Source organism: Amblyomma maculatum, chromosome 2, assembly GCF_055883805.1.
Source record: "Amblyomma maculatum isolate TAMU_Amacu chromosome 2, ASM5588380v1, whole genome shotgun sequence".
NCBI classification, from domain to species: domain Eukaryota; kingdom Metazoa; phylum Arthropoda; class Arachnida; order Ixodida; family Ixodidae; genus Amblyomma; species Amblyomma maculatum.
Window position 1 is genome coordinate 9100351 of NC_139345.1, and position 27569 is coordinate 9127919.

The following is a 27569-nucleotide window of genomic DNA, read 5'->3' on the forward strand; positions in this document are numbered from 1 at the left end:
TAGTAATCAAGAAAGCACTGAAAGGCTTCTAAGTAAATTGCATGACTTATGCCCACGAAAACCTCTACTCAACTGCCATGCTGCGATGGCGAAAAACGTTTGTTTTGCAGTCGCCGAAGAACATGCTTACTGTCTCTTTAGGCCGGGCTTAGTTTCAAGCCGATTGGTCTTACTCGATCTGCGGGAAAGCAATACCGTCTGCGATCATTTGGGATTAAGCTGGTCGTATCTGGCGTCAGGAAGGGCAGCCTGATAGGCCAAGTTCTCCGCTGCGCTGGTAATCCACACATGCCGAATATGAGGAAGTCTATAAAAGGCCCTTTTCTTCAAAGGGAAGGAGCGGTGACAAAATGGGCATCAACAAGAAGGCGCTGAGCAGGTGAAAATTGGGAGGATGAAAACGGCAGCACATCTTTCCAAAGGGAACTTCCATCCACCATGCTGGACAAAATTTCTTACTCCTGCGCGGGGTAATATTGTTGATGAAATTGATGTCACGAGCAGCACGTTATTTTCTTTTTCTATTGATGCACAAAGTCGTAGAGCGCTAGGATAACCTTATCTCTCTTTGATTGCATAAAAGATGCACGTCAACCGCTATTTGGTTTTGTCCCTTTTAATCCCATTTTTTCCTGTAAAAGCGTCTGCAATATTTTTTTTTTTTTAGATTTGAATTCAGCAAGTCAAAGGATGTCGTCTCTTTTCCAAGCCACAGTACCTAAACTCAATCTTCACAATGTTTCAGCACCTATATATAACAGCCGTTTACTCTAAAGTAATGCGTGAAATATTTTTGAGTCCAATTTTTTTTAGTACGACAGGGGAGAAGGAAAAGCTTCTAATGTTTTCGATGTGGGAATAAGCTGTACAACTCCGCAGATGACAGACATGCAACGACATCGCATAGCATCATCGCTGGCGGCGGCCGTAGCTGGCCTGCCGAGACAAGAAGTTGCTCGGACAAGACAGAGACAAAATACAAGACAAAATTTTACCGTGATCATAAAAGGCTCACATGAGCCAGGACCTGAAATACTTTCATACAAACCAATCTCATCCCATGTAGAAAACGACGCAAATAGAGTGAGCTTTGCTGTGCTGCGTTAACGTGGACGTGAGATGCGACAAGTAGCCATACTCGTCCCCAACGTGGGACTCCGTGAAGCAGCGATTAGACAGTTTAGACACCCGTGGAGAGAAAGAGAGATACAAGCATCAAGAGCGACGATAAGCGAGAGTCGACACCGGCTCTCCAGTTTCCGTCGATGCGTTGCTGGTCGCCCGCAAAACTGCGAGACGGCTGTGGTGGTCACTGTGCGCCAGGCCAACGATGCGCGCGCACGCCTTCCTCCGCGCTGCGTCTCTGATAGCAGCACTGGCTCCGTGCTGCGGTGCTGCTGCTTCGGTGCTCTACCCGCGTGAGTCCGAGAGCCGGGAAGTCAAGCGCTTGGACGGAGTGTGGAACTTCCGGGCCTCCAGCGATTCTGATCCTGAGGAAGGCTTCCGAAAGAAATGGTTTCAACAGCCGCTGTCACTGGTCAGTATGTGTACAGCCATGTGTTGAGCTGTTTTCATTGAGGGCTGGGGGTAAGCTCCTAACTTTATTTTCCGTGGTCCCTTTATAGAGCCGATAAAGAAGAAATTGGATCGTGAAATAACATCAGCAGTGGAGAAATGCTGGGGCTAGTCAGCGTTGCGTGAAGTTCTTCAATCCGCAGTGTAATATAGGCATCGCCATCGATACCTTTTTAGCAGCACAGCTAATTGGACGAGTTTGTAGTTATTCATGGTAATAGCAATGCCGAAGACGAGAGGCTGAAAACTTAGGGTGACAGTTAGGCTCCACCTCAATGCTATGAGGCTTACGGTTTTCCGATCACACACAAGGTCGTTAGTATACCGTCGTAAAATACCAGCTTTCGTGAAAGACCACCGAGCGTGCATATAAACCGCGTTTGTTCACAAGATGTGCAAGTCTGCCTTACTAGTGCACTAGTTTGTAGCCTGTCTGGCTAGCGGTACAAGGATCATGGTTCCAAATGTGCAAGTCTGCCTTACTAGTGCACTAGTTTGTAGCCTGTCTGGCTAGCGGTACAAGGATCATGGTTCCAAATGTGCAAGTCTGCCTTACTAGTGCACTAGTTTGTAGCCTGTCTGGCTAGCGGTACAAGGATCATGGTTCCAAATGTGCAAGTCTGCCTTACTAGTGCACTAGTTGGTAGCCTGTCTGGCTAGCGGTACTAGGATCATGGTTCCAAATGTGCTAGTCTGCCTTACTAGTGCACTAGTTGGTAGCCTGTCTGGCTAGCGGTACAAGGACCATGGTTCCAAATGTGCAAGTCTGCCTTACTAGTGCACTAGTTTGTAGCCTGTCTGGCTAGCGGTACAAGGATCATGGTTCCAAATGTGCAAGTCTGCCTTACTAGTGCACTAGTTTGTAGCCTGTCTGGCTAGCGGTACAAGGATCATGGTTCCAAATGTGCAAGTCTGCCTTACGAGTGCACTAGTCGGTAGCATGAATGCCTAGCAGCACAAGGATCATGGTTCCAAATTTCACTTAATACCTTCAGCTGTTAATGAATACATTAGGCGAAATCAATTACTTCTTAAAATGTAGTCATTTTAAGCCTGTGACGATTTTAATTTGCATTACATGTCATCTTCTAGAGTGTTTCCTACCACCTGCGACGTCTGGTTTAGCTTAACGTTATGGGTTGCTTGAAATTCCCGCGCAAGGTCATGCAACCATGGCGTAATGACCTTGTTGGCCAATAAGAATTTTTCACTCATGGCCTAGAATGTCGACGCCGTCTCTTCTGGAAACCGCAATTCTTAATAATAAATACCGCGTTGAAAACGAGCACACGTGGCGAGCGCTGACTTTCTTATAAATAAGGCTTTATTCGCAAAACCTTGGGTTCAAATGCGCAAAAACAAAAAAAAATGCAAGAAATGACTAGTGTCATAAAGACAAGGATAAAATTTACGCGGCCTTCAATATGAGCCTAGAAAAGCGAGCTCTCTATCTGAGGATTGTGTGTACAGATGCAATTATGAAGTTGCTGTTTTTTGTTTTCGCGATATGCGTTGCTTCTGTCACTTGTGATCTTATCGATATGTTCTTGAGTATAAGTCCCTGATTGCAATGTAGTAATACAGGAATCATGTCTTGCATCCTTCACAGTGAGCCGTCAGATGTGATTCACATTGCTGTGCGATATACTGTTTTCGTGCTCTCAAAGGCGTTGTAGGATGCCGGCGCGATATAATAGGCTCAGCATGGCAGGGTCAGAATGGCAGCAGGTGGGGCATTGCCCACAGAGTAGAGTTCGTTGCTCATAGCGTTGGGGTTGTGTACGATGTTGTCCTATAATACAGACCACGATACGTTGCGTGGGCACCCTGCAGGGCGATGATTAAACACATGCAAGAGCACAAAATCGTCATACCGAGAAATATTTGCCCGCCATACCTGCTCGCTAGTTGTCAAGGAGCCAAGGTAATTGACATTAAATTCTTTTATAGCGCACTAGCGCTTTATGCACACAAAGGTGAGACCTCTAGAGAAGTAACTTAACCATCACTGTAGCATACGAGCATATTTACTCTCGACAGTACCGTCATGTAAAGAGCTGGCATTTCAGGGCGCTCCTTGATGGCCGCGCGCATTTTTCATGCATCTTTTTGCGATCACTTGTCGTGTTTCATGTTTTACGTATTCGGTGTTTTGTTTTTTAAACTAAAGTGTTTGCGTATAAAGCCTGCGTTGAAAATCAGCGCCCCCCTCGTCTACTTTTTTCTAGTCATTGATTGTGCTCTGTTTGTCACTGGGAGTCGATATGATCGAGTCCACCGAGGCTACCGCCAAATCTCTGACAGCGATTGCCGGGCTGCTCACAGATATTGGATATACAATGTGTTTCGTTGGAACAGTGAAAAGGCTTAACGAAAAACACGACAGTTAGAGCCAGCGCCGCGCCACATTTGAAGGACATAGATAAGTCCCCTGGAAGGCAAGGGTGTGTCATGGTACCTTGGCCACACCTGTTCCGTCAGTCCCGGTATTCCGAGACATCTACTAACTTCTGGAAAGCTTTAGGGTATACTGTTATACACGTATTGATCTGAATCCTCTATGCTTCCGATGCGCGGTAAAAATTTGCTCATGAAGCATATCCTGCCTTCACAAAAACAAGTGATACTGTCATAAAAAAAATAAAAAAAAAACTCATCGGGGTTCATTTTTCAAAATGCATTTGTGAGGCAGCTCTGTTACACTCCAATGTACCCTTTGAAGCATAAGCATATAATTTGTAACAAAGTTTTGCGTTCTTCCTGCACCCGCAAAATATAAATCAGACTGCCATAAAACACTACTTGGGCTTGGTCCTGAACATGACTAAAAAAAAAAAAAAAAAAACAAATTACGAAGTCTGCGAAGGAAAACCCTGCGAATATATAAAAATTTACGAAAAAAAAAAACGCGTTCGGAAACGCTTTCTCAGAAAATGTCCAAGATTTTTGAATATGTGAGTGCACTTTTGTTCGTTTCAGCTAAAAAATGAAATCAAGACCGAAATTGCAGGCTAGGTAATTTACGGCTTGCGATATTGTATTCAAACTTCCGGTGCCTTCTGTGACTACTTCTTCAAAGGCGCGAAAACTCGTAGTATATCTATAATTATTAATTTATAAATGAACTTCTTGCATTTTAATGAAAATTATTTTTCTCCAGTCAATTGCTTGCGTTTGGCAGTCCTTCCGCAGAGGTACGCTTATTTCGATAACAAGGCAAAAGTTAGCTCGAGGCATATAATCTGAATAATTAAGAAATCTCTACAACATAGTATACCCAAGCGTCTTTAAATAAGGCATTCTTCCATTTGTTGAGTCTATGATGCCAGGTAGTTTCAGTAAGTAGATTGAGCTCATAGCAGGACAGCAGAAGCAAGGCTCTACCACGCAAGCGCTGCCACACAGAACAAGTGTTAATCTGTTCTTTACTCAGTGGCACTAATTAAACACTTGGATGGCAGGGCTGTTGCTCATTTAGCAGTCTTTATTTGTAGCAGTTCGACTGTAAATGTCAATGAGAATTTTAACTAGGAAAATCGGGGGGGGGGGGGGGGGGGGGACGTCATGGGTCATGACGTTTTCTGCCGACAGACGTAAACCCCTGATCTTGAATGTGGCTGTCCTTTGAAGCGCAAATAATTCAGGATGGGCTCTGTTATACGAACATTGCACTCCTCGCGCATGCGCAGAACCGCACCTGTTGGAGGTACGTGAAACGGCGAAACTGTGGCAAATGTAGCTCTCGCTACATAAACGAAAAAAAAAAAAAAAATAGGCGGCAGTGTACGCATCAGGACACCTCACAGACATTGAACGCACTTTTGTAGCGAGAGCTACATTGGGCTACCAATCGAGCATTTCGCGAGGACCGGGACAGGCCTGTCGTGCGCGTGCGCCGTTACCATGGCAACCGAAGAGGAATCGCAAGTACGGCGGGCACTTCGCCGTCGCCGCGGACGCGCGCCGGCTCCACCGGTGGAGTCGCGCGTGACGTCACCCGGATGTGCAGTTGTGCGCATGCGCTGATACCATGGTAAACAGAGACACCATAGGTGCGCCACACGCTTCGTCACCGCCTCGCCGCACGCTTGGGTTCGCCTTGAAAGTAGACATGGTTTTTGCACATAATACGTAGTTTGCTCTGTTTCAGCTTTATTTATGCCATGGGGGCACTTTTGACCTCTAAAGTGCAATGAGGCGAAATCCTCTATCGCGCGATGGTCCAAAGCCCTCCACTACAGCACCTCTTTCTCTTTGTTTTCACTCCCACCTTCGCGATGACACGGTAGCGTATAAGCTACCAGCCAACATATAAAGCCCAGATTTAACCGACCCGTATGAACGTGCCTGCGTGACCTAGGGATAGCGTGAATGCAAGGATTTCGGCAGACTGATTCTGATATCATCCTCCTATGTGAAAGGAGAGGCCCGAGTTGGCAGCTCCTGCCAAACGTAATGTCTGGAAGCCCTACGCTTAGTTAGTGCTCGGCCCTACCAGCTACCGCCTCCCACGACTTCTCTCTTCGCTCTTCGGACAGGCACGGACAGACACGGCGAAATGGTGAGACTGTGGCCAATGTAGCTCTCGCTACAATGCTTTCTTATCTCCAGTTCTGAAGGCATGATAGCAATTTGAACGAAAAAGTATGCTCCGTTTACTTATCTCCGCACCTGTACCCTTCACTACGTATATCCTGCATTTTTTTTTTCTTCGTCGCAAAAGTTCCATAACGGTTGGGGTGGCGATGACGTCACTGGTCGACCACATGAAATGATTTTGCGCTGATTGATCGGCGGGTGTGTGATTTTACGCGACTAGGTGACACAGCCGAGTTGGAAAGCAGAGCTCAGCCCGGCGACACTTGACAGGTGGCATGGCCGAACGATGAAGGGTAGCTATAGTACGTGGCGTGGCTGAGTTTGCAGGCGTTTTGTGTTCTGGTCACAGGAAATGACCGAAAGCGGTGGTGTGCTTGATGGCATGTTGGCAGCTGTGCTTGGGGACATGTGTAAACAGCACCGCATATCAGACTGCAAATGTAGTCTGGGCGACATAATATAAGTGTTAAAAAAATAATATAAAATGCGACATCTAAAACATCCGCCTAGAGTAACAGAAACACGCAGCAAAGACGTCACAAGTTCAGGTGACCACGGCGCGAAAATTAAAACCTGAAAAACAACTCGACGTCGCTGGGTTGGATTCTCAACCTACCATAAAAGTGTCTCTAAAGCTTCGGAGAGTACAGACTGACTCTCGCGCCCTTCTACAGCAGTGACGGCTCCACTCACGCTACTAAGACCAAGTTAGTCCATGCAATACCAATCTGAGACCTACACAAAACCAGGACGGCAAAGTCTGATTTGGGCTTGTCCGAGCCATAGCCACTCAGGCACCGTATAGTCAAAATGCTTGTAAGTAGGTTCCACTTTCAAGTCGCGCAGAAGTGAGTCTCAAGCCTGTTCTCATTGTTGGCTGCAATATTTAAAACAAAACGCTTGAGCGGAATAGCCCCCAGAGTTTATTTCCCTGGTTAGTTATGCCGTTCGACCGTGTCCGCAGACTGGGCCGGTGATACCGATGCCGGTGCCTTCGAGCTTCAACGACGTGACGCAGAGCAAGGCGCTGCGCGACTTCGTCGGCTGGGTCTGGTACGACGTGGAGTTCTTCGCGCCCGCCCGCTGGGATCAGGACCGTGTGTTCCTGCGCTTCGGCAGCGTCCACTACGAGGCCCAGGTGTACCTGAACGGGGCCCCCGTGGTGGCCCACGTCGGAGGCCATCTTCCGTTCGCCGCCGAGGTAAGCCGACAGTGCATTAAGCGCGCTCTCTCGCAAGACACCTTGAGAATGCACAGTGCTGTCCACTTGGGCCAGGCAGCTGATTTGAGGAAAGAGACCCGGCTAAAAATAAACGCAGAACGTCACTTTGTTATACCTCTGCCACGCGAACTCTTTCGATCCTCACTGGATTCAATCTACATTGAGAGTTTCGAGGATTGAAGCATCTGTTGTTACACGTGCGTTTTGAATGACCATCGAGAAGTTTCGCATTAGGTGCCGCCAAATGGGGTGTCGAGATTATAAAATTATCTTAATATAAACAAGCATAATGCTGTAACCATGTTTTATCGTGCTTTTTAATAAACGCATGTGTTAAAAATTTTCTTGCGTTTATGAGCTTTTATTTTTAGAGCTTGGTGATGACTAAGGTGTCGACGCCCGCTCTCGAAGTCCTTGAAAACTCAAGAGCGCTTGAGGAAGCTGCTTCGAGCTAAGTAGGCTCGGGCTCGAAACAGCTTCCTAAAGAGCTCTTGACTGCACTTGAGAGTTGTCATGTGACAACCTCGATCTGCACTCAACTTCATGCAGATCGAGTTCATTAAGGATCGAAAGTATTCGTGTGATAGAGCTACCAATTGCCTTTTCTTCGACCATTGGAGCGCATCCTTGATTTCATGCCTGTTCACTCGCTCCGCAACAGAACGCTTTTCGGCGCCTATTTTTGTTTAGCGCCACCGCAATGTGGCACCACTTGCCGGGAGCTTTGCTTTTACCACAGCGAGAGTTGCTGCCGTTAGTTGCAAATGCCCAAAACAGAGCAGCCTCACAATAAAAATAAATGGAGAACGCAACAATGCATGTCTGCCGATGGTTCATGAAATGTAATTGTATTTATGCAGTGCACTCTCTCCTATAACGCGCCGAGCAAGCAAGAAGGCTGGCTAATGGAAAAGGGAAAAAGGAAGACGAAGGGGCTCTATTAGGTAGCTCTATGTACTCAGATACGAAATCCAAATTTCATATCTGTGCAGCCATTAGATCTTCAATGAGCCCCGAGGTCAGATGTTCAAAGCAGCAGCCGATGTTAACACGTGCAGCAGCAGCATTAACATGTGCAATCAATGGCACAGATCCCCGCAAACATGTGGCAGAGTTAATGTTAGAACTCCTTCGTTTGTTTCTTAGTTTTTTGTTAATTTTTTGTGTCATTTTTATTTCTTATTCTGTGTTTACGCCTGGAATATTATGACTTCGTGTTTTACTGTTAGTGAGCGTTTCAATAGCCTGGTTATTCGCTTCATTTATTCATATCGGTTATGTGTATTATAGTATGTACTATATCATTTACACACATCTCCACTCATTTAAAGAGTTAATATCGCCCATTAGTGTTACTTCTCCCGACGCTTGTACTTTGTTTTATATGCCCTGCACTGTTTGTGTTTGTATAATGCTATTTATTAGTGCGTTTATTACTTTAACCCGTTCGTAGAAGGCCAGTTATTTCTACCCAAAAAACGTTTATTTCCCTTAAATAGAATATCCAACCCTCAAGGAACCCAATTCTTTAGTATACAATGCGAATCAAAGCGGTAAATTATTTTACAGCCATGAACAAAAACTTTACCTATTGTCGCAAAAGCGGAAAATTGTAGCGCATCTAAATAACCGAATTTGCCATCAAGCGGTCATTTATTTTGTCCTCAGAAGAAACACATGGCTCCTGAAAATTAGAGAAGAGGAATGAAATTACTGGACTCGCAAAATGTGCCTATAGGAAACCGATAGATGGTGCGCTTCACCAGAGTATATTGTTAGTAATGTAGTAATGTTAGTAATGTAGGAACAAAATTTAATATACAGAATGATGGTTTAGTTAACCATTCTAAATCAATAATTAAGATATAGGGAGAAAAATGAGCATGATAGCTACTGCTACCACCCCGTTTCAAAGGGGACGCTCCTATATTCCATCCATCCATCCATCCATCCATCCATTGTTACGACCAAGCATCCGCATTTGCGCGCTCTATTGTTCGCCTGTGGGCATGGATAAGTGCTGTGAATATGTGATGATGGTCCAATGGCTCTAAGTGAGCCTGTTTCCAGGAATCCTGTTTTGTAAGCCTGTTTTGCTTTGTGTTTTTCCAGACGTTCTCTTGGCAGGGTCAATTTGGCATTTGCAGAGTGTCCACAAAGCAAAACAGGCTTACAAAACAGGATTCCTGGAAACAGGCTCACTTAGAGCCATTGGACCATCACCACATATTCACAGCACTTATCCATGCCCACAGGCGAACAATAGGCTGTTACGACCAAGCATCCGCATTTGCGCGCTCTATTGTTCGCCTGTGGGCATGGATAAGTGCTGTGAATATGTGGTGATGGTCCAATGGCTCTAAGTGAGCCTGTTTCCAGGAATCCTGTTTTGTAAGCCTGTTTTGCTTTGTGGACACTCTGCAAATGCCAAATTGACCCTGCCAAGAGAACGTCTGGAAAAACACAAAGAAACGTCCCCCTGCGGGAAATGCAGGAAGTGCTTTCTTTCTTTTGTTCACCCTTCCAGTCGATAAGCCCTATCGTCCAGTGAGGAATGCCTACTTTCCAAAGGAGACGACAGAGTGACATGTCCGCTGACGTGCAGGACAAGAAAGGAGCATGACGCATACAGCCATTAAGTGATTTCCCAGGAATGCAGGAAAGATTTGCAATTGTCGAAAACGGACAATGCTGGGAGCGGATGCGGCGCCACGTGCACTCGGGTTTCTGAGAAGTAAAACCACTTGTCAGAACCAGCCTGTGGTTTCTTTGCTGAAGAATAGAAATGTACCTCCTCTCCTCGCCGTTCCCAAGCTTTTCCCGCCAACAAGTGATCACGCCCAACGAATGAATGCCGGACCAGTCAGTGCTTCAGACCATCAGTGCAGTGATGTGTTCGATTGGATGCCGATACCTGAGGGGCGTGCCCTGGATTTGGTTGGTCAGCATCTTCAGAGAGGGGCTGGACATAGGGGGTTTTAAGGACGCTGCAGAGCACGAAAGGTCGCTCTGAGCCCTGGGTAAACGGCTCATCCAGATGCTTCTCGCTATGAACTTATAACGCTTACCATTTTGCTGTTATACCCTTCTTTTTCATGTAAATAATCATGTAAATAAGTTTTCTCAAAGTGCCATTAAACCTGCTTGTATATATTTTACCAACTTTGAAGATTCAATCCTGCTTCAACCCCGAGTCTCTGCACGCTACCAAGTGAAGGCCGGGTCGACATAGCCCCAGCGTCACGACAACTGGTGACCAGCGTTGGGATCTGAATCTACAAGCCACAACATCTGATGACTGGAGGTGGGATCTGAATCTACAAGCCACAACATCTGATGACTGGAGGTGGGATCTGGATCTACAAGCTACAACATCTGGTGATTCGAGGTGGATCAGAATCTACAAGCCACAACATCTGGTGATCGGAGGTGGCATCTCAAGCAACAAGCAGGCGCAACAATCGGCCAACAAGAGGGCAGCTCGGAACATCGATCGCATGTGTGGGTGAGTGCTTGGCTTTCTTCTGATGTGGACCAGGTTCTAGAACAGGGTTAGATTTTAGAACTGGTAAAAAGTGTTGAAACGCCTTTAGGTTTGGTAGTTTGCACTGTTGTTTTGGAAGTAGCCGACACTCGGAGCGATCATGGACCTACAAAAGCTGCAGAAACCGGACCTGTTGCTATTGTGTGAGGAATTGGGAATTGATACAAGTGGTTTGGCACGAAAACCCTTGATTATAAAGGCAATCACTGATCTGGGAACCGATGATGAGGAGCTCAGTGAAGCATGGAACCTCATCGGGCAAAAAAAGGAACAGCTCAGACAGCAGAAAGAGTGGGAAAAAGAGGAAAAGAAGCTAGACATTGAGCTCCGGAAATTAGAACTAGAGTTGAGCAAGAGGTCGGGCGATTGTCCCCAGCTAGCGGTACCTCGTCTCAACAAGGAGGCAGATTTCAAGATGTCAAAGTACATGCAGCCATATGTGATATCAGGGGATATCGGTCTGTATCTGGCTAACTTTGAGCGAACCTGCGAAAAACTGTCCTTCCAGCGAGACACTTGGTCTCAGAGATTATTGACGGTTCTGCCCTGCGAGGCAGCGGAGGTTGTCGCGCGGCTAAGCAAGGAGGACGCGGACAACTACGAGAAGGTCAAAGCTTGCCTTCTGAGAAAGTATAGGCTTAGCGCCGAGGCGTTCAGACAACGTTTTCGGAACGCTACTAAGTCCAGGGACGAGAGTTACCCTGAATTCCTGTACAATTTAAGAGTTAATTTGGGCGAGTGGCTAAAGAGCACTGATTCCTACAGTGATAGGGACGCTGTAGTCGAGCGAATTCTTTTGGAGCAGTTTTATAACTGCCTCCCAGAAAAAGAAAGAAATTGGTTACAGGACCGAGGCGACTTTAAGTCGGCAACGGAAGCTGCCGAACTCATTGAGGAGTATGCTTCGCGCCGACAATTCAGCAACCCAGCAGTGGATAGGCCCCGCAATCCCAAGTTGAGTGTGATTAACCGTCAAAAAAGGCACTTTGCTAGATTTGCAAACGAAGAAAGGAAGGCTTCTTCAGGCAAACGCCCTAGAAAGGACGGCAGTGAGAAAAGTGAGGAAGTGACCAACGCGCAGAACACAAAGAATAAGTTTGAGGCTAGGAAGCCGCTCACATGCTTTAGGTGTAATGAGCAGGGTCACATTGCCGTCAACTGCCGGAAAGAAAAGATTGCTTTCTCGTATGTCAGTGACTGCGATGAAAATATGCAGCTTTTAGAACCCTACCTGCATGACCTAGTAGTCAACGGGAAGCCTTGCAAGGTACTGCGCGATTCGGCCGCAACGATGGATGTTGTCCATCCGGCGTATGTGTCGCCTTCCGACTATACCGGGCAGTGTGCATGGATTCGCCAGGTAGTGGAGGAACAGAGTGTGTGCTTGCCAATCGCGAACGTGGTCGTCGAGGGCCCTTTCGGCGAATTGACAACCGAGGCTGCCGTTTCAGGAAAGCTTCCTAAGTGCTATCCGTATTTGTTTTCCAACAAATCGGACATGCTACTGCGAAAGAGGGGCATCCTTTTCGGAGACAGTGTTGTGCAAGCATTAACACGTTCAAAGGCGCGAGAACTAGCTACACTGCTCATACCAGAAAATTCCACAGCGGAGGAAACGGCAGTTAAAACAGTGGTAGATGCGGAAGATAGCAGGTCAGAAAACTTTGAGAGCGAGGCATCTCAGATAAGTCAACTTGAAAGTGAGCTTGATGAGACGCGGAATGAGGACGTTCTTGAGAGTAACCTCTTGCCGCCAGTGTCTAGTAACCTCACGAGACTTTTAAGTGGAACCCGAGAGTACTTAGCTATGGAGCAAGCCAATGATCCCAAGAATAAGCTCGAAGTACAGTGGGAAGGACCTGCTGAAGTCGTTGCAAAGCTTTCTGACACTAACTACGCAGTGAAAATCCCCGATAGGCGTAAAGCAGTGCGCATTTATCATTGCAATCTTATGAAGCCCTATGAGCAGAGGGAAACAATGGTAAATCTAACGTTAAACCTTCCTGAGGAGATTGGGGATAACTTGATTTGCCTAAGCGGAAAAGGAAGCAACGCTCAGGAGCTTCTCAGAAAGACAGAGCAGAGAGGAGAACTAAAGAAATCCCAGCTGTCCGATCTGGGCGAAATAATAACAGAGTTTGAGGCCTGTTTCGTGGACAGGCCAGGCAGGACTGATTTGACTGAGCACGATATTGAGCTGACTTCAGACGTGCCAGTGCGATCAAGGTACTACCGATTTTCTCCAAGGCAAAGAGAAATTCTGGATAGGGAAGTAACTCGCATGCTGGAATTAGGAGTAATAAAACCCTCGGAAAGCGATTATGCTTCGCCTATGATCTTAGTAGAAGCTCCAGGTAAAGACCCTAGGCCTGTGGTAGACTACCGAAAGCTAAATTCTCTCACCAGGGATCAAGTGTATCCTATTCCGAATATTGAGGAGAGAGTAGAACAGGTCAGTAGAGCGGCATATGTGACTACGCTGGACCTTACTCGAGGATACTGGCAAGTACCGCTCACTGAACGCGCCAGCAGATACGCGGCTTTCGTCACTCCGACGGGCAGCTACCAGCCAACAATGATGAGTTTCGGGCTCAAAAATGCTCCATTTTGTTTTTCCCGACTCATGGATAGGGTTTTAAAGGGGTGTGAAACATTCGCGGTGCCTTATTTAGATGACATTGCGGTTTTTTCCGACTCATGGGCGGACCATATGGTACATCTAAGAGCTGTACTGAGCCTTTTGAGTCAAGCTGGACTAACCGTAAAGGCCGAGAAATGTTGCCTGGCAAAGGCGACCGTGGACTACTTGGGTCACAATGTAGGTCAGGGTTTCAGGAAACCCAGCGAGACTAAGATTTCTGCGGTAGCAGACTATCCGCGGCCGAGCACGAAGACGGAAATTCGAGCATTCCTAGGTCTGACTGGGTACTACAATCACTACATCCCTAACTATTCAGCTTTGGCTAGCCCTCTGACCGACGCTCTCCGCAAGACAGAACCGACAAATGTAGTCTGGGACGAACAAAAGGAAGCCTCCTTCGTAAACCTGAAGGCTGTGCTGATTAGCCGTCCGGTATTGCGAGCTCCAGACTATGGCCGAGAATTCACGGTCCAGTGTGATGCCAGTGATCGAGGGTTAGGTGCTGTTCTCTGCCAGAGAGATGACGACGGTAATGAGCACCCCGTGCTCTACTTGAGCAGAAAGCTGAGTTCTAGAGAGAGGGCTTATTGCGCGTCAGAGAAAGAGTGCGCTTGCATTGTATGGGCCATTCAAAAATTGCAGTGCTATCTTGGAGGGGCCAAATTCACCGTAGAGACGGACCATTGTCCCCTGGCTTGGCTGCAAACTGCGACATCGAAGAACAGTCGCCTTCTTAGGTGGAGCTTGATTTTACAGCAGTACAATTTTGAAATAAGATACAAAAAGGGGAAGTTAAATTTGAATGCGGACGCGCTTAGCCGCTCTTTCTAAGCGGTCCGAGATGTTCCTCACCATGTATCCAAATTGATAATCAGGTTTTTTTTTTTTTTTTTTTCGTGCGCTTGTATATGTGTGGCTATGTAAAGCAGCACGTTTGGTTTTCTAGGAATACGTGGGTCCTGAACGTCTTGAGAGTGGGCTTTTCTCGAACAACAATGGCAGTTTTCTTTTAACCTGGTCTCTTCAGACGGGCGCCGAGTGCTTGCTTCGACATGTGGTTGAGTTTCAGACAGCTCGAGCAATTTGGCCTACAACAATCAAGACAACGCGACAAGCAACAGCGAGCTTCAAGCGTTCACGTGCAGGCCATTAAGTCGTCTCTTCATGCAGCAGCTGGGACTGCTGCCCTCCGAGACTCTTCTGGCGGGGGAGGAGGCTGTTACGACCAAGCATCCGCATTTGCGCGCTCTATTGTTCGCCTGTGGGCATGGATAAGTGCTGTGAATATGTGGTGATGGTCCAATGGCTCTAAGTGAGCCTGTTTCCAGGAATCCTGTTTTGTAAGCCTGTTTTGCTTTGTGGACACTCTGCAAATGCCAAATTGACCCTGCCAAGAGAACGTCTGGAAAAACACAAAGAAACGTCCCCCTGCGGGAAATGCAGGAAGTGCTTTCTTTCTTTTGTTCACCCTTCCAGTCGATAAGCCCTATCGTCCAGTGAGGAATGCCTACTTTCCAAAGGAGACGACAGAGTGACATGTCCGCTGACGTGCAGGACAAGAAAGGAGCATGACGCATACAGCCATTAAGTGATTTCCCAGGAATGCAGGAAAGATTTGCAATTGTCGAAAGCGGACAATGCTGGGAGCGGATGCGGCGCCACGTGCACTCGGGTTTCTGAGAAGTAAAACCACTTGTCAGAACCAGCCTGTGGTTTCTTTGCTGAAGAATAGAAATGTACCTCCTCTCCTCGCCGTTCCCAAGCTTTTCCCGCCAACAAGTGATCACGCCCAACGAATGAATGCCGGACCAGTCAGTGCTTCAGACCATCAGTGCAGTGATGTGTTCGATTGGATGCCGATACCTGAGGGGCGTGCCCTGGATTTGGTTGGTCAGCATCTTCAGAGAGGGGCTGGACATAGGGGGTTTTAAGGACGCTGCAGAGCACGAAAGGTCGCTCTGAGCCCTGGGTAAACGGCTCATCCAGATGCTTCTCGCTATGAACTTATAACGCTTGCCATTTTGCTGTTATACCCTTCTTTTTCATGTAAATAATCATGTAAATAAGTTTTCTCAAAGTGCCATTAAACCTGCTTGTATATATTTTACCAACTTTGAAGATTCAATCCTGCTTCAACCCCGAGTCTCTGCACGCTACCAAGTGAAGGCCGGGTCGACATAGCCCCAGCGTCACGACACCATCCATCCATCCATCCATCCATCCATCCATCCATCCATCCATCCATCCATCCATCCATCCATCCATCCATCCATCCATCCATCCATCCATCCATCCATCCATCCATCCATCCATCCATCCATCCATCCATCCATCCATCCATCCATCCATCCATCCATCCATCCATCCATCCATCCATCCATCCATCCATTGTGAGGCCAGTTGATTAGACAGTACGTTCAAATTAAACTCAGCGAATAGACCGGACAAATAGAGGCGAGAACAGGACGGGTCCCCAAAGCGACCTCGGGAGGATAACAATGTTCCCGCCATCAGTAATTGAAGAATCGGGCCCGGCATGTCGTAACCGCAAAAAGGCTTGTGCACAGATACCTCACTCTCTGTCCTCAACAAATACCTTGCCCTGTTTACGCTTGTTCATTGGCAGAAAAAAAAAAGGCACCATTTTTTAAACAGAGAAATGGTGTACAAATCAACCACTACTAGAGCTGAGCGCTATCAGAAAGTACCTCGATTTTGCTTTCTTGAAAGTTTTGTATAAAGCGCTTCAAATGGCCAGCTGTTTCTTAGGTACGGGACGAAAACTGTGTCAGAAAGACTCAGAATTATGGGCACCGGACTGCACCCCCATCAGCGGAGCAGCGCGCAGACTTTACTCACATGTGCCAAAAGCGTCTTGACAAGCTTTTCTTTGTCATAAATTAGAGCCAAGTGCAACAGGGTGTGGGAGAGGGGCCAATAACATTTGTAATCCGATCTTACTGAAGACTAATAGCTAGGACGAGCTGATGTAAATGCATTTTCAAACATTACAAAAACATGCAAGGCTCCAAGAAAACGCTGGCGTTTAAATAATTGGCTGTGGTTTAGCTCTGGTTAAACCTGGTAGAGTAGCGAGAGCTAGATACCCCTGGCGACGCTTTGTTTCGCTTGAGAGTAAGAAACACGGTTTACGTAACGACTTAAAGTTTATTATTTATACCAATGAAGACGCTCCGCCTCCACTAAGGTGCGATGAGGCGAAAGCGTCTGTTGCGCGGTGGTCCGAAGCCCTCCACTACGGCACCTTTCTCTCTGTGTTTTCACTCCCACCTTCGTAATGACGCGATAGCGTAAGCTACCAGCCGACATATAAAACCCCGCTTTAACCGAGCCGTATGAACTTGCCTGCGTGGCCTAGGGATGACGCGAATGTAAGAGTCTTGGCAGGCTGATTCTGATATCACTCTCCCATATGAAAGGAGAGGCCCGAGTTGGCAGCTCCTGCCAACTCTTCTTCTTCTTCTAGCGGTTGCTAGGCATCAGCGAAGAGGCGAAGTGGCTGGCGTAGAGTAGCTCTCGCTACAAAATACGGCACGCTTCACAACTGCGTCTTTCAAGCTACCGATCCAATAAAATATGTCAGATATGTGCAGCTTCTCGAAGAGAATGCTTAAGGCGGAAACAGGAACCTGCGCAGTGTCTGCGGATCCCGAGATCTAGAATTACACGTGACTGTCACTTCGCTTCAGGTGACCGGAGTACTGCGCTACGGAAGCAAGAACCTGCTGACCGTAGCGGTTAACAACTCCCTCAGCGAGGACACCATACCCCAGGGCACTTTGTTTCGACCAAATGACACTGCGAGGTGAGCCGGGTCACTCTTCCTTTCACGTCATCATGGATGCCATATATACCAAGTAATACATGGTTGCACACATTTCTATAAGCGAATATAAATTAAGACACTTGAATTCAGTAGAATATATCATACCAATTCATTCTATAGTGCGCAGTGTGGTCCAGAGAACATCTCCACGAAACCCTACAAATGCAATGTGACGGCACGCCATGGCGTGCTTTACGGATGGTCGTGGGGAGTTCTGAGTATTGTAATTGCGTGTTTGAATGTTATATTAACTCGACATCATAACGATTTCCTGCTGTGCAGGTATCCTCCAGGGTATTACCGCTTGGATGTGCCATTCGACTTCTTCAACTACGCTGGGATCCACAGGAGCGTCATCTTGTACACCACCCCAGGCGACTACATAGATGACGTACTCTTTGTGACCACAACGGCCACGGAAGACCTGTGTGGGTGAACGCGTCCACACGCTTTACTATCTGAAACAGGTTTAAATGTCTCTGTAGAGAACCGTTGGTGTAACGATCTGTAAGCTTGCCGCATATGTTCCATGCCAGTGGCTTTGCATGGCATGCGCTTGCGTTCGTACGAATTACGCAAGCAATGAGAGATATGGGCTTTTCTCGTCTGACGCTGTGCCACTTTGACTTCTCTTTCATCGCCTTTCAAACGAACGACACCCCCCTGCACAGAAGAAAGTACAATGATTAAAATTTGACCTTCGCTTCTTGCATGACATCAGCCACTGTGGACTTCGCCATTGATGTGGTGAACGGTAACGAGACGGCCAGCTGCCAGGTGACCCTCCTGGACGATCGCGGGGACATAGCCGCTGAGGCGACAGGTTGCTCGAAGAGGCTGACCGTGCGTGGTCCGATGCTGTGGTGGCCCGTTGGCATGCACAGTGAGCCGGGCTACCTCTACACGGCCAAGGTGAGCTAGGATGAGATCATGACGTCATTTATTCATTCGAGACGCGGTCTAACTGCCTTCTTAAAGTGATCGACAGAGAAATAACCAGCTTTTTATCTTTAAACTTATACTTAACAGCCAGCCATCTTCGATGTAGTCATCATTTTTGTGGTCCTCGCGACCATATATAAGGTTGCCTAAAACTGCCTCTAATTGTCACTCAAGGTCCTCTAAGACGCAGTTTTCCGGATGGATTCTTCATTCCGGACCCAACTGACCAAGCAACTGATCGTTCCGACATAAATGTAATTTCTCCAGGTGGAAGCCAGGACCGGCAACTCGACCGACGTGTACTACCAGAAGGTGGGCCTCCGCACTGTCCGAGTCACCAGCGGTGGTCTACTCATCAACGGGAAGCCCTTCTACCTAATGGGATTCGGCAAACACGAGGACTCAAATGTGAGAGAAACGCGTGGTGCGCGCATCGTCGGAAATACCGTAAATACTGCTGGTCAAGAACACATGACTGCGATGCCCACAGTGCAGAAACGCAAAAGCGCAGCAGTGCGTGCGATTATGAAAAGCTGCTGAAAAGCGTTATTTTTATCTTTAATTTACATATACAACAGCTGCCACTTTTGTCATTATTATATGAGGACCATATATCAAAACATTCTCAATGCAGCTGGTAGCAGCATCTCGGCGGAATCAATGTATTGCTGCACGGCCTGCCCTCTATCTGAGTGATGGGTGTATTATCTTTGCTCATTCTTTTATGTTACAAGCCTCGGATGAAATATGCACATTCGCGGAGCGCCTAAACAAGAGAACCAGGGCTTGCTTATGAGGCATGAGGTCTCTGAGGATTTCTGAAAAGAATCATGAATTCATGTTGTTTATTTCTTCTGCTTTTTCTGGCGCTTTGCTATCTCCAATTTTTGTTTCAGCTGTAATTATCTCTATACGTTCAAACGTGGCACCTGTACCTCATCCCAATAAAGAAATGTACGTGGTATTAAGAGTGCATACTGAAAGCGAACATAAACCCATTGGTGGCGACTGTGGATGCAGGTCCGTGGCAAGGGCTTGGACATGGCGCTGGTCGTGAAGGACTTCAATCTGATCCGGTGGCTGGGCGCCAACTCGTTCCGCACCTCGCACTACCCGTACGCCGAGGAGATCATGGACCAGGCCGACGCCCAGGGCATCGCCGTCATCGATGAGGCGCCGGCCGTGGCTCTTTCGTGCGTGCACACTTCTTCCGCCCTGTTTTGCTCACTCGAAGCGCGTTCGCAGAATTCGAGCTGTAAATTCGCGAGGCGGACGAAGTCTGTTCACTTGCATCAGTTAAATCAAGCAGAGAACATCAGTTCAAGGGTAATGTTATGAACAGCTACACTGTAATAGTGACCGTTATTTTTACGCCCAATATACCGTAAAACGTACGGTGGTGTCATCGTAAATGTAAAATACGGTACGATGGCCATATATTGTGCCGCGTGCCTCCCAAATGGTTTGAGGAAGAGAAGGATGGAAGCTTTAAGTTCTATAGAACTTAAGTTTATCGGCTGTAATGGAGTCTCAGTCGGCCCGCACACTTACTATTGAATATTGTAAACCGACAGTACCCAAGATCCGAATGTGATGTGACCCTCCAATACGAAGACAGCCCTTTTGTAATTAGGCCAGTATTGATCGCATGACTTTGAGGAAACAGTACGAGACGTGAGTCGAATGCGTAATCAACATGAAGCTTTATGCGGTCTCAGTGGCTTACGATGGTGAAGGTGATTAAGCTTTGATTTTGATGGCCAGTAGACGTCGGAGCCAGCATGTTCACTGTACTCATGGTGGGGTCAAATATCTATTAATTTTTTAAGCGCACCCAGAGGAGCAGAAAGCCACTTCAGGTGCAAGTTTGTAGTCATTGGAAATACAGGGTGCGTACTCATGACTTGGACATCCCACACGTCATGAACAGGCTTCACGTTCCCGCTCTTTGCACATACGGCTCAGTGTGAAGCGCAACACGCTGCTCCGTTTACTCACGTGTTCGCACGGTTAATGCATTCGGTGTTGGTATGATATAGCTTGTGGCGTAATCGCCGAGGAAATTCTGTCGCATATGCGCCTGTAATCATGCACTGTTAAACAAAATCTAGTTTCACGCACTGTGCTAGGCTTAAGCATTATATAGCGATCTGCAATGTTTCAGACATATGCATGGCGCTAAAATAGATACGCAGTTCTTCCGAAACGTTTACACTCGTTTCTCTAAAATTTACCGCTCAGACTGATTAAGGCATTTTGGAATAACAGCGCGAAGGACGAGGACGAAGATAGAAGGACACAAACACAGCGCTGTGTTTGTGTCCTTCTATCTTCGTCCTCGTCCTTCGCGCTGTTATTCCAAAATGTATTACCAACTAGCCGGCACCTCAACGCTTATTAAGGCAGATGTTTTATTATACCACGGGGATCGTGAGTTATCAGACCGAGCGCGGGGCCAGTGTTTTTTGTTGTTGTTTTTTTCTTTTCTATGTGAGGCTGAGGAGCAAGAGCCTTCCGTGCCTGTCAAGTAATTCTGCAACGATTTTCTCTTCCACACCTTCAACGGGGTACTTTCCTTCGTACACGTCTGGCAATTAGTATCCGCAAGTGTATGTTATCCATTCTTTGTTTTCAGTGAGACGACACTGGCGAATGCGTATTCCAGCTTCCTCTGAACAAGAAAAACTCTGCCAATTTCACTTAGTTTTCTGATACGAAAAGCGACGTATTGACTAGCCGAATGCTGCCGAGTGTTGGCAGAAATAAAGGACTATAGCCGGTAGGAATCACCAATAATTATAATTAGCAACCCGGTAATGCCCAGTTCCAGACAAAGGCCTCTCCCGAAGATCTCCATTAGCCCTCTCCTGCGGGAATCACGGCCGTTCTGTCATACAAAATTTCTTGTTCTCATCCCATCTCACACCCTGCCAGGCATGAATACTGCTCACTTCCTTCGGAATATCCTCTGTTGACACTGATAAGTATTCGATCACCTGCTCCTCCCACAAGATCAGGTCACCTTCGTTTAGTACGCGACCACCACTTCCTATTCGTGCCGCATGCAATAAAGGCATTCAGACAGCGCCAGTGGCAGTCTTAGCACCTCGGTGCCATGTTTTCCAATGATCCTATCACTTAGCTCGGAGACATTATAGCACGCGAGCCCAAATTTCGTATCCACTAGTGTGGCCACCGGCTAACAGTGCAGCTTTCAACTTTCGTTGCAGCTCATGCGCCCCGAGGCTGTTGTGCACCTCAATAGTACATCTTTCCGGAACGGTTCCGGGGCGCTTCAGTTATTGTTTCCAAAACGACAGAGCAGGTTGAGCTTGTGCTCAACACATGGCAGTATAACCAGCGTGTTACGTGTTCGTGCGAGTTCCCGCCTTGAACCTGAAGTGCACCCCATGGCGACCTTTGCTGCGCAGCTCTTTCAGTGAGGCCATGCTGGAGCAGCACAAACAGCGCATGAGGGAACTGGTGCAGCGCGACAAGAACCGTCCGTCGGTCATCCTCTGGTCGGTAGCCAACGAGCCGAGTTCTGACAAAAAATCGGCAGGTCCATACTTCGCCGATCTCGCAGACTACGTCCGTAAACTGGACTCCACGCGGCCCGTCACCGCAGCGCTCAGCAGAAAGTACGACAAGGACTTGGCGGTAAGAAGAAAAAAATTACGGGCGATTTAGAGTGTTTAAGCCGGATGCGAAATAAGCGCTGTGGCACTTCGGATTTCACTTCGGTTTGGGCTTCCATTATTAGCGCTATGGTCATAATCTATTGCAGTATGTGAAAAATCATCCGACATATACGAACGTGCCAGGGGCAGCGTTTCTGATCAGGGATCCAAAGATCCCGGTGCATTTGATTCTCCCATCAAAGCAGCTGTCTGAGTTGCCAGCTCGTGCCAACTAGGTCATGTCATCTAATGTCTTGACGTCACTCAACGTTGTCACCAATGAATGGCCGGCCAAGTCATCTGTCAAAGAGCACCTGCTAGAGGCGTGCTGGTTGTTCTGCGCTCACAACGTCGAAGCCTGAATCTCAGGAGAACGGGGCCTTTAACACAGTCGCATTAAAAGGAAACGCAATATAGGTTATATCTGATAATTTGTCAGCGTTACGATAATTTACTCAGTTTATACATCAAACGTTTCATCTTGTCTTTGGTATACGAGTTCACTTCACTTTGCACACCAATCTGGGAACGAGAGCAGTCGAATCTCGAGGGCGGAAAAACACGGAAATAATCACTTAGGAGGATTTTCAAATACAAAAGAGGTCTATTTTATATATAACAGTTGTTAACAATACGACCATCTCACCGCCCAGGACTGTACTGCCTCCTTCGACTTGTTTCGAATGCTTCGTTTGGTGCCGTAAAAAAAAAAGAAAAATGTATATATATATATATATATATATATATATATATATATATATATATATATATATATATATATATATATATATAGACGAGTTCGGAGGATACTTAATTGCATTACGTACTGAGAGTGCGATAGCATTAAAGTGCAAATTCCACTCGACCTACTTCTCCTTTTCTGTCACTAGAGCCCTCTAGCATACCGTGTACCGTATATACCGTTAGCGTTACCGGAGTGTCGCGGACTGGTCGGCAGTCAGCAAACGCGGCATAAATTTTGCACTGACACGACGAATCTCATGTTAATCACTCAAAATTTGATGGCATTATCCTACGCCCACTTCGTCAGCAACTTCTCGAGCAGTTAAACGAAAATTTTCATGAATCACGGCACGAACTCTTCGACATCATGTGTTGATGTGGAAGGCCGTCCAGGATTATCACCGACCGACATTCAGCCGCGTTCAAAACGCTTAAGCCACTCATGGCACTACAGGCGGCTTATTCGGTCCTCTCCGTACGCTTGGCTCCGAAATTAAAATGCCTCTGGGGAAGTTTTGTCGTTTTTGTAGCAAAAATTCACGCATTGTAACTTCGGCACTAATTCGCTGGAGAGCTTGTGCGCGGCTCACTCCATCGGCTGAGCTCGCCAACTGACTGTCAGAGCGAAAAGCGGCTGTAGATGGCAGTTTCCTTATCTAAACACGCTGCTACATTCCCTCAGCAGCCGTATCGCTGGTTTGCGCCCTATTTCAAAAGTTTGGTTTCTTTGTCAATACACTTCGTATTCCTGTTTCACAGGCGACATCGGATTTATAAGGATCCCAATCGAGAAATTTTTAATTAAAAAACCATAACAATAAACGTCCCGCTTCCAGCAGAAAAACTCCAAAATACAAAACAAGTTATAAGAATAAACATTGGTACCGCCTAGTAAAGAGCAGAGACATTAGTCTGCCAACCAAGATCCGTATAACCCGTGCTATGGTCTTTCCAGTTGTGATGTATGGATGCGAGAGTTGGACAGTGAAAAAGGCTGACCGCCGAAGAATTGACGCGTTTGAATTGTGGTGCTGGCGAAGACTCTTAAGAGTTCCTTGGACTGCCAGAAGATCAAATCAGTCGATATTGTCGACCATAAACCCTGACGGCTCATTGGAGGGTCAAATTCTAAAGTTAAAGCTCAGCTACTTTGGTCATCTGATGAGAAGAGAGGAGTCGCTGGAGAAAGATTTGATGTTGGGAAAGGTTGAGGGTCGCCGGAGAAGGGGTAGGCAGCGAACGCGATGGTTAGATGGCATTCTCGAGGTATTGCAGATGAAGCTATGTGATGTTAAGAAGATAGTGAGAGACCGGAAAGCGTGGCGTGACATGGTCCATAGGGTCACGAAGAGTCGGACACGACTGAACGCCTGAACTGACAGCTTGCTATCCCTATGCTTCGCCGCGTCATCATCAAATACACACCTCTATATGTCGCAGGCAGACTAGTCGTGGAAGCTTTCACGCTCGGATGCTGACGTCTCGTCCTTATGTGAGAACGTCATATAACCGTTTTCATACGCAGGCGTCTGTGCAATGAATACTAAGTTATGTGGAGCCGACACATTCGTAGACTGCATGCACAAATCGGCTATGAAAGTACAACCAGCGCTTCCGACATCAACTGCGGGAAACCAATAAAAAAGATAGATTAAAATCTCGGTATAGGGGGTATTCACATGACGTCACAGCTGACGTCAGTATGCAGCCGACGCCATCTTTGCGTCCTGTTTTGACTAGTACTATAGTACGGGGCGGCGGTTAGCTTAGCTGTTCGTGCGCGTCCGTTTGCTCTGTCACTCTGCCTCATGCCAGCACCGTTGTTATGAAAACTCAGTCGGTATCATGAGTGACAGTTCGATTTATCTGCAAAGTGGGCGCGATGCGGACAGAGACCTGTACAAAACAAAACTTTGGTGCAGTCGATATGCGTAACAGCACGGTAAACGTCGGCCTGTGCCCGCGCATAAATATGTGCGACATTCATGAATTCCTTGTCCTACAGACGAGCTTCATCACAAGAGACCAACCGCAAGCCCACTGACCACTCGAAGAATACAACTACGTTACAAGCGGCTGGGTTAAGAGCCGCGGTTGAAGCAGACGAACTCACTCTTTGTGCAATTACGTGCTTGCCGTCCAACGTTTATACCAACTAAACCGCTGAGTTTTTGTAGCTGATATTCTGCATATAAATGGCGTTTAGTAGCCAGTATCTTTTATACAAAACTTGTTTGGTGTACTTGCTTCAATCGATCAGAAGAAGTCGGATGTTTGCATCGTCTGTGGCGGTAAGGAAGCAAAAGAAACCGCTGCCACACGCCACAGCGATGACACCGGTAGCGCCACCTCGTTGCCTTGCGGGCTCGAAATAACTTTTTGCAACAAAACTCTTTAAATAAAGCGCAGTTTTGGCCAAGCTAAACTTGATTTGTTATTAGAGATAAATTTGTTTATAAAGTTCTTCAAACCTTCTGCAAAACAACTCTGCCCGCCTACGTTCCTTCGCCGAATCTGCATGCGATCTGCTTTGATTAGTAGCCGACACAGACGATGCGAACATCCGACTTCTGATCGAATGAGGCAAGTACGGCAACACAAAGTTTAGCGATTCCTCTTTGAAGGATTTTATTGCAACAAAACACGACGAGGAGGTGCTGGCGGCGCACTGAATGCATGTGCATGACTGCAAGCGATGCATTGCCGCGCTGCTCTTTTACCGGGAATGTGTCTTCCGAGTGCGTGAAGAACAGTCGTGCACAGATAGTGACAAGAGCTGGCTGCTAGGGCACATCCGGAAGATTCCAGTCCAGCCCATTTTGGACATACATTTCTCACATTCCATGATAATTGTGCGGTTGTGCCGTGCCAGCCATACGTGGCATCGCATCTCGGGGAAGTGTCTCGTTCGGGTGGAGATGTTCGTGTGTACATCCGGAACCTTAAAATGCCGAGGTCTTTCGCGCAGCTCTTCAGCTTCCGTTGTTTGCACTGTGCACGCGTCTATCACAGTCTACGATAGCTCAATAAATAACATATAGCTGCGGATGCCACTGCTTGTAGAACCGCACGACAGCACTTGATACGTACGTTCACCCTGTTCGTTCCGTGGACACAAAAATGGCCGACTGCGCCTCAATTACCCACAATGCACAGCGCACAGCGCGTCAGTGAATACCCCCTATATATGCTACAAAACATTTTATTGCGAAAGCAATACTACTCGCACTTTCAAGCCGTCAGCGTGGTCCGGCGGTAACCACGTTTGACCTCTGACCTTTAGACGGCCCCCGTAGACGACCCCAAGCTGGCAGGAGTTGCCAACTTGGGTCTCTCGTTTCACATGGGACGGTTATGTCAGGATCAGCCTGTTAAGACCCTGGCATTCACGTCACCCCTATAAGCCACTAAGGCACGTTCATATCGGTTGGTTAAAGCGGGGCTTTATATGTGGGCTGAGGAAGAAGAAAAAAAGAAGAACGCTCGGTTATCCGCAGCTAATGCTTTCGCTCAATATTTGGTTCAGCAGCGTTGAACCCTTGTAACTTTTTCAGCTTGTGCTCAGTCAGGATTCAGGCACTGAAATTCAGCTGGAGGAGTCGTACACCGGTGCCCTCGGGCTTGTTGCAGCGGGACCACTTGGACGTCATCATGCACAACAACTACCCGGCCTGGTACAGCGACCCCGGCTCCACTGAGGTCATCATGCCGCAGATCTTGGACGAATACTGGAAGATGTGGAAGCGCTACCGCAAGCCCATTATGATCAGCGAGTACGGAGCCGACTCCGTCGCCGGCCTACACGCCGACCCAGCCTTCGTATTCACCGAGGACTTCCAGACAGAGGCCTTCGGTTGCTACCATCGGGCATTCGACGAGCTTCGCGGCAGCGGCTTTTTCTTTGGCGAACACGTGTGGAACTTCGCCGACTTTATGACGGCGCAGACTGTGGGCCGCGTCTACGGAAATCGTAAGGGTATCTTGACTCGGGAGCGCCAGCCCAAGGCTGCGGCTAAAGTAATCCGCTGCCGATACCATAAGATTGCGAACCGGACACTACCGGACTCCGATGCTTACTGCATCCCTAATCAACGTTCGTAAATAAAGCAGAAGATCGTCTCAGTGAACCTCAAATGCAAAACGTAACTCACGTAAGGGAAAGGGAAAGCGAGCCACTGTTTTCGAACGTGTGAGGATACACACGAATCCCCTGCCCCCATTAGAATGGCCGCGCGTAATTATCACCCGAGTTACGCGCTCTGTTAGGGAGGTTGGTCGAGGAGAGGGCACACATGGTCAACCGCCACCGCCTCCCACTCTCCCGCAGCAACACCGTGCAGGTTTCGCTCTCTCATCCCGGTCTATCCGGGACACCTCCTTTCCCCGGTGTGTATTCTGAAACCCCGTTCCATCACCGTGTTTACAAACAAAGGGGGCGCTCGCGGTGCCGCAGCCGACTGGGGGTGAAAATAGGATTAGCGTCCATAGGAATACATGGAATCGAAATATTCCAAAGCAGATTTCTCATTTTACCGGGCACCTGTGATGTCGTTATTCGGTACAAAGCAACTATGAACATCCTAGAACAGATAGTCAAAATATAAAACCTCATTGCCGAGGCGAAGTATTTTGAAAATACCGAGAAACATGGGAGGGGGGGGGGGGCGAGTTGGGAGGGCGACCAGAAGAAACACCATGTAGACACAACTCACCGCAGCATTTTTATCGTTTCGCAGAGCATCAGAAGTGATGGCCGGTCGTTAAACGTTGACTAG

At 47.4% G+C, this 27569-nt stretch overlaps 1 protein-coding gene across 1 annotated transcript; it reads left to right on the plus strand.

Annotated features, from left to right (window-relative positions):
- The first annotated feature begins 1329 nt into the window (after positions 1 to 1329).
- LOC146197903 (beta-glucuronidase-like) lies at positions 1330 to 27429 on the plus strand. Its single transcript, XM_084593174.1, has 9 exons — positions 1330 to 1537; positions 7139 to 7375; positions 17292 to 17407; positions 17711 to 17856; positions 18150 to 18340; positions 18638 to 18778; positions 19391 to 19563; positions 21802 to 22030; positions 26425 to 27429. Exons 1-9 carry the CDS (start codon positions 1331 to 1333, stop codon positions 26893 to 26895), a joined length of 1911 nt encoding a protein of 636 aa, XP_084449300.1. The 5' UTR covers position 1330; the 3' UTR covers positions 26896 to 27429.
- The last annotated feature ends 140 nt before the right edge of the window (positions 27430 to 27569 follow it).

What these genes read in the sequence shown, in the direction of transcription:
- LOC146197903 (XM_084593174.1), top strand. Translation starts at nt 1,331, where the DNA reads ATGCGCGCGCACGCCTTCCTCCGCGCTGCGTCTCTGATAGCAGCACTG. An exon ending in CGACCAAATGACACTGCGAG is followed by an intron (nt 17,408 to 17,710) that starts GTGAGCCGGGTC and finishes CCTGCTGTGCAG; the next exon opens with GTATCCTCCAGGGTATTACC. An exon ending in AACGGCCACGGAAGACCTGT is followed by an intron (nt 17,857 to 18,149) that starts GTGGGTGAACGC and finishes GCATGACATCAG; the next exon opens with CCACTGTGGACTTCGCCATT.